The sequence below is a fragment of the Lissotriton vulgaris genome, chromosome 9 (assembly GCF_964263255.1).
Source record: "Lissotriton vulgaris chromosome 9, aLisVul1.2, whole genome shotgun sequence".
Classification (NCBI taxonomy): Eukaryota; Metazoa; Chordata; class Amphibia; order Caudata; family Salamandridae; genus Lissotriton; species Lissotriton vulgaris.
In genome coordinates, this window is record NC_141697.1 from 325,253,344 (window position 1) to 325,274,091 (window position 20,748).

Sequence of the window (20,748 nt, forward strand, 5' to 3'; positions counted from 1 at the left end):
CTAGGGCCCTGAAAGGGGGTGACCTTAACCCTAGATATCGGTTCGCAGAACGGGGAGGATGGGTGGGTCGGTAAGGAATCTATCACTAACTAATGTCTCTTACAGATATATCGTTACACAAGTAGTAACTTGTGCATCTGAAAGAGACACGTTAGTGATAGATTTCTTACCTTAGAATAGATACCCCAGCAATACCAACCCCGTGGTGGTGGGTCTGCGAACCAATAATCACACCAGAAAGTCCTGGAGGACGGAACGGCCAAAGTAGCCATCCCTCCGGACTTGACTGTCCAGGCAATAATGTTGTGCGAACGTGTGCAGCGAGGCCCACGTAGCCACCTGGCAAATGTCCTGCAAGGGCACACCTCGGCCCAAGGCAGTTGTAGTTGCTGTGGCTCGAGTGGAATGAGCCCTCAGCCCCACAGGGGGTTCCTTCTTAGCCAAGTAGTAACACGCCTGGATATACAAGATGATTCACCGCGAGATGGTCCGCTTGTGCAGCGCTTTCCCTTTCTTAGCGCCCACGTACCCAACAAAGAGTTGGTCATCCACCCAGAACTGTTGTGTGCGATTCAAATAAAATGAGAGCGCACATTTTGGGTCCAGACGGTGGAGCCTCTCTTCCTCTCTCAAGGGATGTCGAGGCGGAAAGAAGGTGGGCAAGGTGATAGATTGCCCAATGTGGAAGTCCGTGACTACCTTTGGTAGGAAGGAGGGCCTTGTCCGTAACACAACCTTGTCCGGGTGGACTGAAAGGAAAGGAGGCTTACAAGATAGAGCCTGGAGCTCACTCACTCTCCTGGCAAAGGTGATGACTACCAGGAAGGCAGTCTTCAAGGAGAGAAGGCGAAGAGGACAGTTGTGAAGTGGCTCAAAGGGAGCGCACATCAGAAATGTAAGAACCAGGTTCAAGTCCCACTGAGGCATCACGAAGGGAACAGGAGGGAACGTGTGTGTGATGCCCTTCAGGAATCGATTAACGATAGGGGACTTGAACAAAGAAGGTTGATAAGGTAGCCTCAGAAAGGCTGAAAGAGCTGAAAGATAGCCCTTGATAGTGCCCAGAGCAGAGCCCTGCTGGGCAAGAGAAAGAAGGAAGAGGAGAACCTCAGAAAGAGGGGCATTAAGGGGATCCACAGCCTTTGCTGTGCACCATGCCACAAATCTGTTCCACCTGCAGGCGTATACCGACTTTGTGAAGGGACGCCTGGCTGCCAGAATGATGTTACAGACTTCAGGAGGCAAGTCAAATGGTCTCAACTGTCGCTGCTCAATCTCCAAGCATGGAGGGGGAGACTGGACAGGTTCGGGTGGAGGACCGTCCCCTGCTGCTGCGACAGAAGGTCCTCCTGAAGAGGCAGACGAACCGGGGTATCGACTGACATACTGAGTAGCTTGGGATACCAGTACCTTCGTGCCCAGTCCGGAGCCACAAGGATGACTTGTGCCCGGTCGCGCTTGATCTTCTTCAGCACTCTGGGCAGAAGTGGTACAGGTAGAAAGGCGTACAACAGACCATAACTCCACTCGCGACGAAAAGCGTCTCCGAGCGAGTGCCGCCTTGGAAATTCCAACACGCAGAACTGATGACATTGCGCGTTCTCTTCGGTGGTGAATAGATCTAACCAAGGCTCTCCCCACTGCAGAAAGAGACCTTGCGCCACGTCCGAGTTCAGACGCCATTCGTGATCCATCGTGCACCGGCGGCTGAGTTCGTCCGCCCTGGCGTTCAGAGAACCTGCCAGGTGTTGAACCATCAGAGCCACGCCCTGATGTTCCAGCCATTGCCAGAGGGGCAGAGCCTCCTGGCAGAAGGTCCATGACCCCACCCCGCCCTGTTTGATGCAGTGCCACATGGCGGTGGTGTTGTCCGTGAACACCTGCACTACACTCCCTCGGACAGACGGGAGGAATGCCTTCAGTGCTAGACGAATCGCCCGCAGCTCCAAAAGGTTGATATGGAGCCGGGACTCCGCCGGAGACCAGAGGCCTCTGATCTCCGCCTCTCCCCAGCCCTGGAGGGAGGCGTCCGTCACAACTACGTGCTCCGGTTGGGGAAGGGAGAGGGATCTGCCGCTGACCCAATCGCGGTCCGTGAGCCACCACTGCAGCTGTCTCGCAGTGCCCTCCGAGATCAGGACATGGTCGGACAGGTTGCCCTGATGCTGGGCCCACTGAAACTTCAGGTTCCACTGCAGAGCCCGCATCCGCCACCATGCATGATGCACCAGAAGGATGCAGGAGGCCATCAGCCCCAGAAGCCGCAGCGTCAACCTGACCGAAACCTGGGATAAAGGCTGGAAGATTGGAATCAGAGATTGTATATCCCGAACCCGCTGTTCGGGTGGGTAAACCCGAAACTGCCCCGAGTTGAGAACCGCTCCGATGAAAAGGAGCTTCTGACTGGGACACAGGTGTGACTTCGGCACATTGATGGAGAACCCCAGCTGGTGCAGGAGATCTGCCGTAGTCTGGAGGTGGCTGACGACTGTCTGGGGCGAGCCCGCCTTCAACAACCAGTCGAGGTAGGGGAAGACTGAGACCCCTAACCTGCGCAGATGAGCTGCGACCACCGCCATCACCTTCGTGAACACCCGTGGGGCGCTGGTAAGGCCGAAGGGGAGCACGGTAAACTGAAAGTGCTCGTGGCCTACCATGAACAGCAGGTAACGCCGATGGGCCGGCAGGACCGGGATATGGAAATACGCATCCTGCAAGTCCAAAGCTACCATCCAGTCTCCTGGGTCTAGGGCAGCTAAGACCTGAGCCAGAGTCAGCATTTTGAACTTCTCCTTCCGGAGGAAGCCGTTGACGTTCCTCAGATCCAAGATAGGGCGTAGGCCCCCTTTGCCCTTCTTGGGTACCAGAAAGTAGTGGGAGTAGCAACCACGTCCTACTTCTGGCCCAGGAACGTGCTCGATGGCCCCCTTGGCCAAGAGGGCCGAAACTTCCTCCTGCAGGAGCCGCAAGTGATCCCCCAATACGCGGTGGTGCTGCGGTGGCATGGCTTGAGGAGTCATCTCGAAAGGGAGGGAGTAGCCCCTCCGGACGATCTGCAGCACCCACCTGTCCGAAGTGACAGTGCGCCAGTGAGAGTGGTGATGGCGAACCCTGCCTCCCACTGGCGTCTCATGGTCCGAAAAGCACGGACTAGGAGGGTTTAGAGGCGGATGCTGCGGGGGAAGGTGTGGACTGACCTCGCCGGTTCCCCCGACCGCCTCCACGGCCGCCGCCGCGCTGGATGTTAGTCTGCGATGAGTGGCTGGCGGCACGCGTGGGGACACCCCTTCCTTGGCCACGAAAGGAGCGAAAGGCACCCGTTTGCTGGTGCGGGCCGAGAGACCCAAGGACTTGGCCGTAGCCCTGGAGTCCTTAAAGCGCTCAAGCGCGTGGTTTGCCTTGTTGCCAAAAAGGCGACGGCCATCGAACGGCATGTCCATCAGAGTGTTCTGGACATCTGCCGAAAAATTGGCGGATCTCAGCCAGGCGTGGCGTCTTACCGCCACCGTCGTAGCCATCGATCTGCCCAGCGAGTCGGTGGTATCCAGCCCACACCTGATCGAATACTTGGCTGCATCTCGGCCCTCCACAAGGGCTTGGCCGAGTTTGGCCCGTACCTCCAACGGGCACTCTGGCAGCACCTCAGCCGAGCAGGACTGCGGTTTAGGGACCTCTGTGAGGAGGTTAGTCCTCACGGCCGTGACGGGGAGCTCAAGGCCCAAGGCCTTGGCAGCCCTCGTCAACACCACGCCATAGGTTGCCCCCTCCTCCGAAGCCACGGTAGGAGGAGAGACAAAACCAGTGTCTGGAGAGGTGTCCAGGCCACTGGCCTTCCCAAGGTCTCCTGCCCAGTCCTCTTGAGACTGACACTCCCTGGTCAGAGGATCCTCAGACCCCTCCCAATCCTCCTCCTCACCCATCTCCTGAAACTCAGGGTTGTAATGCAATGGGGCCGGTTCGTAGAAGTGGATATCTCCAAACGGCGTTTGGAGATATCCGACGTCGGAACCGGAGCAAAGGAGGTATCGGGGACGGAGGTGACACCTGACGGACCGACGCCGGGGGGGTCGTAATGTCCACCGGTGACGATCCAGAGCCCGAGGAAGGTCCAGCGGGGCCGCTGGTCCTTTCGGCGCCGGGCCCGAAGGCGCCGGCGGTGTCGGGATCGTGGAGCCCTACGGCGCCGGGCCCGAAGGTGCCGGCGGCATCGGGGCCGAACCACCCGACGGCGTCTGGGCCGAAGCCCTTGACCCGCTAGGGCCCCCAGACGGGTCCGCTGGGCGCCGCGGAGCCGGTCGGAGGAGAAAGGGACCTCATGGCCATGAGGAAGCGCTCAATCTCCTCCGGCATCCCGTCCTGCCCAGGGACCGGAGGGTGTGGGGTGGGACGAGACGCCCACAACTCCGAAGGAGCCGCGTGGGCGGTGTCACCCGAACCCCCGGCCGCATCGCGCGAGCGTCGGGGGGAGTCAGAAGAGCGATGAGGCCTCTTCGACTTCTTGTGCTTCTTACCTGACAACGACTTCGACCCGGAGGAGTGGTGCCGACTCCCGGAGCTGTGGTGGCTCCGTCCCCGCGACCTGTACCTCGACCTCCTGTGGGACCGGGACCTCGCGCGGCGCGGGGCCGACTGCCAGAGTTCAAGTCGTCTGCGGGACCGCTCCCGCCGGGCTTTCGAAGATAGGGCCCGGCAGTCGGAGCAGGCCTTGTCGTCGTGGTTGACGCCTAAACAGGTCAAACACAGGTGGTGGGGGTCCGTGACCGACATCGTGCGGTCGCACTCCTCACAGTGTTTAAAACCGGGCATCCCTAAGGCACCGATCGGAGTCGTTAAACTTCGAGGAATGATCAAAAAAGATCAAAAAGTTAGTCAAAAAGTGACTTTGGGTACCTGCTCTTTCCAGATCTGCGCTGGCTGGCGCGGAAAAAAAAGAACTGACGTCAGCACGCGGAGGCGGCGTCTAAGTACTCCGACGACGTCATCACGGCGCCCACTACGCCGACGACGGACGCGAAGACGCAGACGACGCCTACCGACGCGCAAGGGTACTGCTACGCAAAAGTTTCCGGATCCAGTCTGATGCCTGGGGATATTCTAAGGTAAGGAATCTATCACTAACGTGTCTCTTTCAGATTTTCCTGGCTCTGTTCCGAGCTACTCAGAGCTTGTCTATCTTGACCTGCTTCAGAACTTGAGGCAGGAGAGGTAGGGGTTGGAATGCTTTAAAAAGTCATTCTTTCCATTTCAGCCAGGAATGCGTCTCACGAGAAGTGCTTTGGAGGAAACTCCAGGGTTCAGTGAGGGCAGACCCCTCTGCTCAAAGACACCCTGCTTCTCCTCAGGCCTGCTTATTACAGTGTCACATGGCAATTATGTTGTTGATGATGATGACCTACACCAGCCTCCATTTGATGGGTTGCAGGAAGGCTTTTAGGATCAAATGATTGCTTTAAGTTCTGCTGGAAGCCAGGGGCCCCAGATCTCCACCTCTTCTAAAACTAGCAGTGTTGAGTTTGACACCGGCATGAACTATGGGAGGGGGAATGAGAATGGCCTGCTGCAGGTCAGGTTGGTGCCTGCCCGCCATTGCTACAGATACTGTGCCATCTCTCAGGCAATCTGGATGTTAGGCCTACTAAGTTCAAGCATGTTAACCAGGCATTCTAGATTAGAGAAATGCACGGGACCAGTAAAGCAAGAAGTCTCCGAGCCTGAATACCCCGGACATGCTGCGGCAGAGGACATTTATTGAATGCCGCAGTGTCCAGAACTGCTTTAATGAATGGAAGCATTTGTGAGGGATTGATGTGGGACCTCAGCTAGTTGATGGTAAAACCCAGCAAAGTCAGGAGTTCAGTTGTTGTCTAGAGGTGGTTCACGACTGACTGAGTTTAGCCCAATGGCATTTTGTAGGTCAACCTACAATGAATAGTGAGTGTAATAATGAGGGGAGAATTCTGTACCCTTTCTCATCATCATCCTCCTCCGTGTCCTGAGGGACACAGGGGTCTCCATCAGACCCAAAAATAGTGTGAATCCTCTGTTGGTATCAATGTCAGTTCAAAGGAATTGGATTTGAATATGGTTGAATAACCAATTGAATTTGAATGACCACCGGTTGCCCTTTTATAATTTCATAGCTCAACATGATCCGCTCAGGCCAACAACTTTTCAGGTTCAAAGATAAGCTTCAGTGCTGGGTCTACTGGCACCAGTGGAGTTAGTGTTTGTGCCAGCCTGGAAGGAACTGCATGGTCTTAATTCACCAGACTGGAAGTTAGTGGCCCCGTCATTATGGGCATGGTAGTAGGCCCTGTGTTTGCAGACGGTGTTGAGCGCAGACGTTTCCGTTGGAAGTCTGATTCTTTGAAGGCCACTATTTATTAGCAATTGAGAATTCAGGGCACACTGATACAAATTGTGGGGTTAGTTTGGATTTAGAGAATATCAGAGGAGTGTGATCTATATCCTGACGCCTTTGCGCCTTCTCGCTAGATTTCGAGTTGCGTGATGGGGTCAAGTCCTGCTCTGTTTTTTTGTGTTTGGACATCCACTTGGACTTACTGATGACTTCCACCAGGAAGTGCACTTTTTTAGTGCGAGTAGCTTCTTGACCAGGACTGCAATTGAACAGAAGCAAGACCTGTGCTTGGACCATGACCTTTCCCTATGTTTAGTGATGTTGAGTTTTGCTTCTCATCCCAAATGACCTTTGGGAGCATATCTGCACACTTGGGATGTGTGATTGTAGCCCAAGCACCACAAGCATACCTCATGTAAGTCTGTGTCATCTCCTTTTGCAGACTTGGCAAAGCTTGAATCCTGTTGTTTTCTGTAGGGGCATCTTTGCTTGGCACAATGTGAAAAGCTTTTTGGAGTCGTCAGAATACTGACAAAGTTAGGAGCGGAACTCCAGATATGGGTCAAAGGGCACAGAAAGAAAGAAACTGACAGCACACAAAGACGATCATTTTATTTGGCTCCGCTCTGGTACTTGAGAGGCGGTACACAGTCGGCACGGACCCTGATAGTGACACTTTGATTTCCTCCCCTTTTTAACTTTTAATGCCCCTGGTAAAACGGTGCGACTTGGAAAATGTTGCAGATTTAATATCTGAAACACTGAAGAAAGACATCAACCTCACCTGGTCCAGGTAGCCCACGTTATTCGGTCTATCACAGCCTGGTCCAGTAGCTGCTTTCCTGAAGGCACTTCATAGACCAGTCGTTTGTAGGATCCAGTTGAGACCTTAGGAAGAAGCAGAGACATAAGAATCTGAAGATCTAAAATAACTTCACCTTAACTATTACTGAAAAACAAAAACAAAATTAACGTACAGATTTCTTTTAAATCCGAGAAAAACTATCATTTCCTGGTAAAAATGTGAATACGGTGAGCAGCTTTGTCAAGCATGATGCAACTGGTTTATATCCAAATATGATTTAGAATTCTAGTCCAGGTTTATTTTGGAATTGCAATATCTAAGTGCAGGAAGCAAACCACACAACATCAAATTATATTCCACGTGTCGTTCTACTATTTATTTTTCATGCTATTTGTTTACATTCACAGTTTCTAAAATACTATATAGACCGCAATAGTCATCCATAGATGTTTCATATTGTACCACAAATTACTTCAAGATATTTTTAAAAGATTGTAATTACTTTGAGAAATATAATATTTTCTATATTCATTGTTGTATTTATTAGCATCGGTATAATTACCAGCATATGTATACTCACATAGGAGGGCACATTTTTCCCTGGGAGTAGTTTTAACTATGTACTCTAAAGGATAACAAAGGTTGCACTCCTTTTATTCCCCATGTCAAACCCTGATTTAAACCATTACTTACATAAACCTATTTTTTGCAAAACGTAGTAATCAATACTTTACTCCATACCTCTGACATATGATGTCATGTTTTTTTTTAAAAAAAGGCTACTGATGTAGTTGTCGGACAAATACGTTTATCCGCAGTGGGCATAATTTGTGCAATTTTGAATGTCCATTTCTTCATACGTCCATGCCATCAATTATTTTATAGGGGCCTAGACAGAATACATTTAAAGGTGATAAAACCCTTAGACAGTAGGAATTAAGTCTAAACTTTAAACTCATTGGTTCCATGGGTGTTGACTTCTAATATCTTTGGAACTTTCTTCATATGGTGGCCTCTGGCTCATGGATCTGTCTCAGTGGGAGAGGAAGCCACATAGTGTACCCTGTGGCAGTACAGGTGATACTTTGACATTGGATGCTCCTGATCGTGGAGGCAAAGAGGAGCCCCTACATAGTGCGCTAAATTGAAAAGACATTAACTAAAATATGCACTGCTTTTCCTCTTGTTTGCCGCTATTACAACCATAAAAAATGTATTGTTCATAACTATTAGCAAATATCTATGTTCATTTGTACAACAAAGTTCCTAAATACCATTTCTAGCTGATCCTCTCTACCCTAAAAGAAAGTATGTGGGTCTTCTTCTATGCTAATGACAAAATTCATAACATAAGTAAATTCCTCTCCAGAGTGTTCGGAGCTCTTTGCAAGCCAGTCACTGTAGAATCATAAATCAGACTGCCGTCAGCAAAATAAAGACCTGTTATAATGCTGTTAGCAAGATAAGGTATGAGTAGGAAAGCATTTCAAAACTGATCAACCAGATCTCACAGGTATTTGGCAAATACCTGGGTACTCCTAACTAATGCCTCGCACACATTTCGTTTTATAATGTTTATATACTGTTGCCACTAAAAGCCAGCAGTATCTCAATTTTCCCTTTTGCCTACAAATGGGGGCTCTGTTGAAAGGCATAGTTTTATTGATCATTTCAGCTTGGGTTAGTACCATAATCGTGTCCAGAATTCATCTCTCTGGCAGATATTAGATATACCTCTTCTGTAAAACGTGGTGATTGTTTCATGACCATGATTATGTTAGATCTTTACAGCAGTCTCTGACACAGTCAGCTACGATGTAGTCTAGGGCATCTTGTACAGGTTTGCATTGTACTTGTTACTATCTTCGAAGCCACTTTCAGCTAGCGCCTCTCCCTCTTTTTACATCAGTACTGCAGTTGACTGAATGTGAGGTTCTGCTGAGCTTTTGTGAACTCCTGATGTTTTCTAATGTTTACAATCAATCTCCTGATTGCTCTTTTGTGTGTTTCTGTTCTATTTCTACTGAAACACCACTGACATGCACGTATTCTTTATTCTGTGGGTGAACTAGTGAAAAGGCTGTGTGGCTTTAGGCATGCATGCGCAATGTGTGTAACTGGATGAGTAGCCATTGGCTAAAATCAAACTCTGAAAATATGAAGGTGATAGTAATTGGAGTCCCACCTAGACCCCTTAGCATCTCCTTTTTTTTTAGCAATAAGGGCTCTGTCACTTGCTGATGAAATGTGTGAAGAAATGAGGATTCAGAAATATGCTGATTTTTTGCCACACAAGAAAATAAATCCGTATCATCACCTTGTATCTACCACCTTTGGTTGGTGCGAGAGCTGTCTTTTGGCCCTACTTATGAAGGATGTCCTTCGGCCATCATTATCTTGGTCGGATTTAAGTTATAATATGGAACTTTCCGGTATTTTGAGATACCAGCCAACCTGCCTGAGCAAGTGTTCCTGGTTCAGAATGTGGCTCCTCGTCTTGTTGTCAGCCCATCTCCTCCACTATGGCGTAGGAGCATCGCTTCCCCCCCTCACCCACTCTGCCAGCTGCCTCAAAACGGCCAGAAAGGAAAAATAAAACACATTTTATTATCGTTTGAATTTTCACTGCCTGATAAGTCTTTGGGGGCGGGACAATTGAGGACGACAGGCACAGGCGGTATGGTAGTGCACAGGGTTTCTAGTTGGCAATGATTTGCACCTTCGTCCAAATAGCGACCCTTGCTTCTAGTCAGGAAAAGGGGGATACACTCCTAAAATAACCCCTGCTCACCCCCTTGGTAGCTTGGCACGAGCAGACAGGCTTATCTCAGAAGCAGTGTGTAAAGCATTTGTGAACACATACAGTAACACAGTGAAAACACTACAAATGGACACCACACCAGCTCAGAAACATAAGTAATCTTTATCTAAACAAGACCAGATGACAAAAATCCACAATACAGTATCAAAAATAAGGCTCTTAAATGGTAGAAATAGTTCAGTGAAAATGCAAGTTGTAAATACATCACTTTCCCAGCAAAGTACCTTAGATGCGTCATGCAAAACAAACAGAAGGGTCGCCGGGAAGGTGATGTGTCAGTTCCTTGCTGCAGCGCAGGGGAGGCGATGCGTCTGTTCATTACCGGAAAGGAGGAGATGTGTCTGTTTCTTACTGCATTCCAGTTATGATATGACAAGATGGCGCCTCGATGCGTGGCGACGATCTGGTCAGATGTGACAACATGGCGGCTCGATGCGATGATCCAGACGATGTGTGAACGGTTGCAGCTGCATGGCAGGTGCTGCAATGATCTTCTCGGCGATGCGTCTGGACTCGGTGGGGATGCGGTGCGCTTCTTCTCCGTAGCTCAGCAATGCGTTGGGACCAGGTGCAGATGCGGCACGCGCCTTCTCCGTGATTCGGCGATGCGTCGGGAATCGGTGCAGATGCGACACGCTTCTTCCTCATTGCGTTGATCTTCCAGTTCCCAACAACAAACAGTCTCTAGAGGTCCTAAACTGCAGCAGGGAGGGGTGTGGCCAAGATGGCTGCATGAGCAGACGTGTTGCTCCGAAGCTCCCGCTGACGGCCTGCTTTAGCTGTTGTTGGCCCAAGCACTAGGGCTTGTTCTGTAGCGGAACTTGTGATGCACTTGCCCGGGCAGCTGAGGAGCCTAGGAGAGCATACTTTCAGTGGCATGAGGCGGGCGGCTAACAACGCAACTCACCCTCAGGGCCGTGAGGAGAGGCCCGGAGGCTGCTGACGTGGCTGAGAGTGGCCCAAGCGACGGAGTGGGAGGCCCGAGCGGCCCAACAGGAGTAGTGCCCAGTATCGAGGGTTCCGGTCCCCCGAGAGAGAGAGACAACAGAAGGTGGAGCTGAGGGGGCGCACTGGCTGCGGTCCAGTAGCGGAACAAGGAAGAGACGGATTCTCCCGGCCGCCATCTTGGGAGTGACTCCACCGGACCCAGCCCCGTGCAGAAACGGTTGAGGGCCCGACCGCGATTCTGTTGCCCTCCCATTTCAGAGCTGCTGTGAGACCGTTCAGCGTTATTACCCGAGGCCGGGTGTGGCACCGAGAGACACGGGGTCGAGAGGTTGTCGGACTGCAGCTGAGGAGGTGCGGAAGAGTGAGTTGACCCGGACCTAGGCTTGCTTCCCGGGTCCGGCTTGAAGTGCGCTGCCATTGGAGGACCCTACTTTGTTGGGAGTTGGAGAGTGGACCCCGGCCGGCGGCACTGCGGACAGAGACGCGACTGCCACTTCGCTGAACGTGAAGACCAACTGCAGCCGGCTGAATACACTGCGGCCTGGTCTGGGCCTCGCTGCCAGGTGATTACCTGAGTGGGGAGAGGGAGCGGCCTGCCTTGGCGGGGCTCACCACGAGGCCCGACATCTGAGACCCCACCGCAGAAGCAAGGGGAGAATCATCCGCTGCCCAAGGGGAAGCACTTCAGGGAGACGCAGACAAACCTGAAGCTTATCGTGGGCCTTGAAGGCCCTGTAGAACATTCCTGCTTTGGGATCGGCGGCTGAGGGCCCTGTAGAAAATTCCTGCGTTGAGCCGCGGCGACGGCAGACCATCTCAAGCAAGTGCCCCACCAACCTTTTTTCGAGCGCACCTACACGGCGGGGGGGAGCGGCAAGAGTGGTATGCCTGCATTTGGACAACTCCATGCCCCGTTAGGGGTGAATAGGCAGAACCCTGCCGTCAGTGCTACTAGCAGGGACGCTGCCGCCATTTTGGAGGGGTTGAGGGGTCGCAGCGGCCTGAGCCAGGCATCCTTGCTGGGTGAGTCCCGGAGTGCAAGCACAGGATACCCCGTCTAGGAGGACCCACTATAGAAATTGGACTCAGGAATCCGGTGGGGGTGCAAGGAGTAACATACGCCGGCTGCTGGGTGGCTGGCCAGGGAGACGCGGATGGGCCAGGTGCTGGTGGAGGGTCCTAGAGGCCTAGTGGCACCCTCCCGCGCCAGAGTCGGTGGTTGTGAGGCTCAGCTGAGGGATGGCCAGCCCCCTGGATAGTCACGCGAAGTAACGGCGGCAAAGGACTAGTGCAGGCAGGTGCCTCTGCTCAAGCGCGTCCTTGTGGTGGGGAGGAGCAGCGAGGAAGATAGCCACTGAGGGCTGCTGGCCGACTGGGGTCCGAGGTGCCCAATAGCGAGGGGCCACGGCATTGAGCCTCCTGGGAGCAGCTTGCGGAAGAGAGGGCTGAGCTCCCCGCTAGCGACCACATGGGCGCTATAGTGCCCTAGCTCGCTTGCCTTTTGGTCAGGACGCTCGTAAGCGCCACGTGTTGAGAGGAAGTCGGACATCACAGCGCCAGGAGTCTTCGAGAATGGTGCAGTCGGAGTGTTGAAGAGGGCTCGGTCAACTCGGGGCTCCTCTAGACTTGGTTGTGGCGCGATATGTCCTCCTCCAGAGGACGCAAGGACAAGACCCTGAAGGACTTATTTGCGAAAGAGCAAGTTGGTCAACAAGCTACCGACATGGCGGCAGGCGCTACCCGCCCAGCATCCGAGCGGGAAGATAGTCCGGAACCAATCTCCAAGGCATTTCTAGAGTCTGCGTTTGTTGCACTGAGAGAGGATATCCAAACGCTCAAACTGGAGTTCACGGTGGAGATTAAGGAGGTCCGCAGAGACATGGATGGCATCAGTGAAAGAGTCGCCAAGTTGGAAGACAAGAGTGACGGGAGGGACAAGGAGCTGGTGGCACTGCAACAGGAGGTGATCGGGATTCAGGATCAACAGGTTGATTTAAGACGCACCTCGAAGATCTGGAAAACAGCTTCCGGCGCCATAATATTCGGATCGGAGGAGTGAAGATGAACGAAGACTCGAAGGACCTTTTCAGATACACGAGGGAGCTCTTCGATCACATGCTGGGCAGACCTCTCGAGACGGAATTGCATTTAGACCGAGCTCACAGAGTGGGCCCTCCGCGAGCCCCATTGGCTCCGCCGTCGGACATCCTGGTCTGCGTCCAGGACTTCTGCACCAAAGAAGATATCCTCCAAAAAGTGGGTCTAATGCACCCCCTGATGTTTTGCCACCAGACGCCGGTTCTGTACTAGGACTTGTCCGCACTCACCCTGCAAAAACGCAGAACCTTCAAGCCCATTACTACGCATCTTCAGCAAAGCAATATCCCTTACAGCTGGACCATCCATTTCGATTGGTGTTTCGCATGGACAATAAACTGTATCAGATACGCTCCTTGTCGGAGGCTTGTAGGCTGTTGGGTGTGGAACCCCCTGCGGAGGAGAGCGGGACGAGAACCTCAAAGCTGGTGCGGATGACTCTAAGCCCCGATGGCACCAGCAAGGCCGAAGACGTTGTCCCAAGAATCCTCCTGATGCGGAAATAATAAAGGGCCGGCAGTCAGCTCTTGAGACTGTCTCCGCAGAACTGACCAAATCCCAACCTGGCTGCCTTTAGTAGCTACACTTAGCCGGCTGGCTGACTCGTTTGCGCCCAGGTCGTTGGCGGGAGTGGGCTTTCCAATTGTTGGTAGGTTACCTCAAATTGCCTCATTTCCAATCACCGATGTATGATGGACAATATGTTACTGTTCACTTTCTTCAATTGTTCTTATCATTGTCTTCTTTGGGGGATTTTTTGGGGAGGGATCCAGTGTTCCATGTCCACTTTCCCTTCAGGGTTAGCGTAGCTCCACACAGCCATGGTGTCCTCGGTCAACTGATAACTCTGTGCTTCTATAGCACCAGATACGGCACTTTATCTATGCCTTTGGTCTTCTTAGTTACCATGAATTCCGGCCAACACTCTTAAGATGCTAACCTTAAATGTGCGGGGTCTTAATAACCCGGTGAAGCGCAGAGCAGTTCTGTCATGCCTAGAAAATACCCAAGCACATCTTTGCCTTCAACAAGAAACTCACCTCTTGACCAGGGATTCCCACCGTCTCCGGTCTCAGAAATTTCCAACCCAATTCTTTTCCTCAGGCCCTACTAAATCAGCTGGGGTGGTGATTTTAGTGGCTCAGCACTTTAAAGGGGAGGTCCTACATAAAGAGGCCGAAGTTAGGGGCAGGTTACTGGTCTATAGATTTGCCCTGGGTAGCTAAACATTCACTATTGGCTCCCTTTACGCCCTGAATGGTGGCCAAGAACAATTCCTGCACTCCGTCCTCACCGAAGCAACAGCCACGACAGACCGCAATATCATTCTGGGGGGTGGGCGGGATTTTAACCTAGTTTTTGATAACACTAAGGATAGATCCCGTCAATGCACTCATCAATCCGGCGCACTTTCCGCAGAAGGGCTGGCCCGTTTGCACGACCTGGGGTTATGAGACTTGTGGTGAAGCTTCCACCCCATAGCCAAGAATACTCTTATTACTCTAACGCACATAAGTCCTACACTAGGCTAGATAATCTCTTGGTATCTGCACCCGTACACGCGCTCTCGACAGAGGAGGTTGAAATAGGAGTTGCCTCCCTCTCAGATCACGCACCGGTGCTTGCCACCCTCGCCCTCCCACCCATATCATGGCCCTCTAGGGTATGGCGTCTCAGGGACACTCTCCTACATCGCAACAACGTAGTTAAGAGTATACAGCGCTTCGTCACCGATTACCTCTCACATAATGCCAACACAGACACAACACTTGCAACACAATGGGCAGCACTAAAGGCGGTCGTTTGGAGGGAGTTCATAGCCATTTCAGCCGCAGATAATATGGAGCGCAGGCATAAGCGGGAAGAACTCACCCAACAAACTAGGATGCTGGAGCAGATGCACCAGAGAACGGGAGCCCCTCGGGTGTGGCGTCAGCTTAAAGCTGTGCCCCAACAACTCAGAATACTCGACCAGGATAGAGCGGAATTTGCAGCCTTGCAATTGAGGCATGCCTACTATACTGGGGGTGACAGGTGCGAGCGCCTTCTCTCCCATAAGCTACGCCAGACCCGACAAAAGCAGGGGGTCCAGGAGATCTGCCGAGGGGATGGTAAACGCGTCTCGGAGGATGGAGACATTGCCGAGGCGTTTCGAGATTTTTATGCTAACCTTTAAGCTAGCTCCCTGCTGGAAAGCTCCGATGGGGCCACCTTTCTTGACTCCGTCACCCTGCCAGCTCTGACTAAAGCCCAGGCTGACTATTTTGACAGAAGCATTCAAACGGAAGAGGTCATTACTGCCATTGCTTGTCTTAAGTCGGCAAAAGCCCCCGGACCGGATGGCTTTTCTGCTATTTTGTATAAGAAGTTTTGTGCCCTGATTGCCCCTCTCCTCACTCTGCTTTTTAATTCCTTTGCCGAATCCAGGGTGATCCCAAGAGATCTCCTAGAGGCATCCATAGCGGTGATCCCCAAACCCAGGGAAAGACAGGACCAAGTGTGGAGCATATCGCCCTATCTCTCTTCTTAATATAGATTTTAAATTGTACACAGGGATCCTAGCCGTCCGCCTTGCACCTCATATGCCTGGTCTTATTGACCCGGACCAGACAGGCTTCATCCCCAAACGCCAAACTTCTGACAACATGAAACGTGCCTTACATCTCATAGAGAAAGCCACACGTACACAGGGAGAGTATATGATGCTCACTATTGACGCCAAAAAGGCTTTCAATAGAGTCCACTGGCCTTATTTAGAGCAGGTTTTAGAGCGAATGGGGATAGGAGAGAAATTTCGGACGTACACCTTGAACTGCTATAAGTTACCGACAGCTACAGTTCGCGTGAACGGTCACATGTCCTCCCGATTTCCCATTGAGAGAGGCACAAGACAGGGGCGTCCTCTGTCGCCCATTCTTTTTGCCGTCTATATGGAACCTCTGGCTCAGAGGATGCAGCAGAACCCAGCGATTTCCGGGATAAAATTTGGCAGCTATATACATACGATCCGCCTATACACTGATGATGTTTTGATATCATTATCTAAACCAAAGAGTGAGTTACCGGCATGCCTAGCAGACTTGGACATCTTTGCACAGGCTGCAGGGTTTAAGGTGAATACAGATAAATTGATAGCCCTAGATCTCTCCCTGTCGCTGTCCACCCGGGAATATCTTCAAGGCCTACTTCACATTAGGTGGGAGGCAGACACAATCCCGTATTTGGCGATTCAGCTGGCTTCCTCTCTCCCGACAGTAGTTGCTACCAACTACGCACATTTGCGACAGAAGATTCACCGAGAGCATGGTCAACGGAAACATTACCCTCTCTCGTGGTTAGGCAAAATAGCGGCGGTCAAAATGACCATTTTACCCCAGATCCTCTATCTCTTTCGTACCATCCCTCTCCAACCGCCTACAGGCTGGATACAGCAGACTCAATCAGATCTTGCTCAGTTCATCGGTCGGAAGCCACGATTGAAGCAGACACTAGCGACGCTCCCTCCGGAAGGGGGTGGTCTTGGGATCCCTGATCTTCAGCTCTACTTCCAAGCGGCCCAACTGCGGCACCTGGTTGTGTGGAGTCGCTGGGAATCAGAGAAACATTGGATGTTTCAAGACCAGGCAGTAGCAGCGAGACCCTTGCAGGAAATCCACTTTCTACGCAAGCGCCACAGACCCCCCAACGTATACATCTCATATATTACGCGAGTTCCCCTTGAAGTGTGGGACTTTACTAATATCAAGCACGAACTCACCACCTTCCTGTCTCCGCTCACCCCTTTGATGGACAACCCCGACTTCACCCCGGGTACGGACGCGGTTGCATTTGCAGGATGGAGGCCCGCTGGATGCTTATTTTTGTACCATATGAATGACGCCAAAGGAGTCAACCCATTCCATCAATTTAAGCAGGAATACGGGCTACCTGAAACTGAGAGACTTCGGTATTTACAAGCACGGCATTGGGCGCTCTAGGATCAGGTCCGCCCCCAATACAATAGACGTCTTTCCCCTTATGAGCGGTTGCTTATTACCCGCACGTCAGATAAAAAGCTAATCTCCGATTTGTGCAAGATGCTACAGGCGAGACAAGCTCACACTTACAATTCCGGAAAGGCGCAATGGGAGAGGGAACTGGGCAGAACACTCGGTCACAAAGAATGGGGGGGTATATTATAGGGCCCGACATTCAGCATATCACATGGGGCTCACTGAAAACCTCACAAAGGTAGTAACATACTGCTATTATACCCCGGAGCGTCTTCACTCAATGGACCATACTCGGGATGCGACATGTTGGAGGGGTTGCGACCAGGTAGGCACTTTGGTACACCTATTATGGGAGTGTGAACATATCCAGCCTTATTGGACTCGGGTGACAGACGAAGTGGATAAACATTTCAACACAGAAATCCCATGTTTCCCAGCATATATCCTGTTGGGTCTACCAAATCCTCTGACTTATCCACTGCGATCCCGTAGAGGCCGGCAGATGGCAATTGCGCTGGGGTCAGCAACGCAAAATATACTCACACACTGGTGCACCTCCACTATCTCAACCTTCACAGGCTAGCTATATCGCCTGTGGCATATTCTCGGAATGGAGAAGCTGACATTGACAATGGCAGGGGAGGGGTCCAAGTATGTTGAGTTGTGGCAACTCTTGCTGTCGCTCTTAGCCTTCGAATTCCGGGAGGTCACCTGTCCCCGATACTTTCACTTACTGTGCCTCGCTGATACACAACGGGCGGAGTAATGATTTGGGTCACGTACGGTTTTAGACTGCGTTGGTAGTGGACATGGAACACAGGGAGTGGGTGGGGGTTTCCAATGTCCCTTCCCCCTGTTAATTGTCATATGCTACACAATATCATTGGTTTTACAGCTAAACCTGCATGGTTATATTTATGTGTTTTAAAATTTCCATAAAAGAGATTTAAACCATAAACAGCAGCATGCAGGTTGGAATTCCCAGCAAGGAAATTCAGGGGAGCTGGTGGTGAAGTCTGTGTCCCTGAGACTTCAGACAGGAGGCAAGCTCAGATTCAAGCCCTTGGAGATCTTCCTCAAGATGACAAAGCAAATAGCAAAGTCCTTTTTCTCCTTTCCTTGGCAACAAGTAACCACTGCAGGCCAACCCCAAACAGCCAGTAATCTTCCTTCAGCTTCTCCTTGGCAAAGGTTCCTCTTGATTTCCCAGAAGTGATCTAAAGTTCTGGGGTCTGGGTCCCCCTTTTTAAACACACACGTTTTGATCTCTGAAGGCAGAATGTGTCTGTACCGAGACAAAACCAGTTCTGTCCTAACTGGTGCAACTTCCTGGCAGGAGGTGGAGACGGCATTGTTGAAAGCAGACCTGGCCCAGGCAGGTGAAAGGAAATCTCCTCCCCATACTCTAAATTCAACCCAGGTCCCATTCCGCCCAGCCCTGACTCATCAGGCTGCCGGAGTTGTAGCCCTCTCACAGCTCCTGTCACTCACAAGCCAGACATTCAATACACAACCTAGCAGAGGCATACTGGATGGTTAGGCAACAAAATACCTACTTTCTAAAAGTGGTATTTTCAAACACAGAATGTAAAATCACCCACACTAAAAGATGCACATTAACATTCTGAGTTCAGGCATACTAAACTCTATTTTCCTATCTTGTTCCCTGGGTCAGTTATGATTATAAGATGTTATAATGAAACTGCCCATTCTGGCCTATGGAACCAGATAGCCTTGCAATAGTGAAAAACGAACTATAAGCACATGCCATACACATCAGGGCATGTCCTACCTTTCACATACAATGCACCCTGCCCACGGCGGTGCCTTGGGTCTACATTAGGGGTGATTAACATGTAGAAAAGGGAAGGTTTAGGGCATGGCAAGTGTGTGCACTTGCCAAATCGACATGGCAGTCTCAGACTGCACACAAGCTCTGCAATGGCAGGCTTGAGCCACATTTTACAAGCTGATTCTGTGGGTGGCACAATCAGTGCTGCAAGCCAACCAGCAGCATTTGACTTACAGGCCCTGGGCACACGGTGCACTGTACTAGGGTCTGACAAGTAAATCAAATCAGCCAATCATGGAATCACTAATCCATTACATCAATTTACAAAGGGGAGCACTTGCACTTTGGCACTGAACAGCAGTGGCAAAGTGTCCAAAGCATCTAAGCCAGCAAAAACAGATGAGGTGACAGCAAAAAAATGGAAGGGAGACCCACGCCAATGGTGCCAAGTCTAATACTTGCCTTGGTGTCCATTAGAGCAAACCGGTGGCCATCTAATCACTCTGTATTGGTATTGTGTACAAGAGTCATTGTACATTTAAGAAAATATATAGGTAGGGTCCTCTTGGGTCACTAATTTGCTGAAAGAACTTTTGCAAGTTCTGCTATCCACCAGAGTAAAGGAGGAAGGTCCTTTTCTGGGCTTGATCCAATGCTTTGGAACAGCTTATACCTTGAACTCAGCTCTGAGTCTGTCCTCTATCACCTTGTATGAAAAACCTTTCTATTCCATCAATAACTTGTAGCTATTCTTCATACCCAGCACTCAAAGGTGTACAAGTGCTATAGTTGAAACGCAGATGGACAGCCAGATAGCTCCAAAGCAAGCTTCTTAGGTTTCAAAAAATATAATCTACATTTTTGCAGCAACCTATCTACTATTGAGGTACCTTGCTAATAGGCACTAAAAATGTTATGTAAGCAGTCACGTTGTTTTGGATTCTAAGGGCATTGGAGGACCTAAAAAAACATTTGGCAAGTCTTTTCTGGCACAAATCACTTGGGGCCATATGTATCAAAAAGTAATTTTGCAATTCTCAAATAGCGATTTTTTGCAAATCGCCATTTGAGAATCGCAAAATGCTATGTATGTAGGATTTGCAATACATTTTGCGAATCCTACATATTCCTTAATTGCGAATCGCAAAGTGCGATTAATTTGTGATTCGCAATTAAGGGATACCTCCCCATCATTCCTATGGGCCTAGAGGCCCATAGGAATGACTGGGAAGACATTCTCAATTTGCGATTAGCAATTAGCGAATCGCAAATTGAGAATGCAATTTCTAGGGTGCAGGGGTGTCATAAGGACACCCTGTTCCATCCCTGAAATAAGCATGGGTGCACATGTGGCGCACATACATGCCCTAAGGGGCATGTATGTGCTTCACATCGCACTTTGAAAAATGCAAAAAAGTGCATTTTTCAAAGAAATCGCAAATTACCACCAACTTGAAGTTGGTGGTAATTTGCGATTCCTTAAGGCAAAATTGAACTTTTTTGGTGCTTCTTACATTGCATTTAAGGAATTGCAAAATTTGCGATTCCTTAAATGCAATCGCAAAATAAGGAATCACAAATTATGCGATTCCTTATTTTGCCTTAATACATACCATTTGGCAAAATTGCATTTGCAAACGCTGAAATTCTGCAAATTTCGGCATTTGCGAATGCAATTTTGCTTGATACATATGGTCACTTATTATCTGGACCAGGAATTCCATATGATATTATGTATACAGTAGATAGAGTAAAGGTGAAAATGTAGATGAAACTCAATTTCCCCTTTCTTAGCCCTGAGGTGAACCCCTTGCATGTCTCTCAGCCTCCTATAGGACATGTTTGACAAATCCTGCATTCCATGATCAAGTGAGAGACCGGAAAATACATTGCACACACATTGTTTTCATCAGCCTTTTACAACTTTCCACC

The 20,748-nt window shown here is 50.5% G+C and overlaps 1 protein-coding gene across 1 annotated transcript in view; it reads right to left on the minus strand.

The window, feature by feature from the left end:
* The window catches only part of EML5 (EMAP like 5), a 1,453,541-nt gene that overhangs the window by 92,511 nt on the left and 1,340,282 nt on the right, over window positions 1-20,748 (minus strand). The window contains exon 39 of the mRNA XM_086936634.1: window positions 7,146-7,249. Coding sequence (XP_086792760.1) covers window positions 7,146-7,249 — 104 coding nt within the window. The remainder of the gene's footprint in view (window positions 1-7,145; window positions 7,250-20,748) is intronic.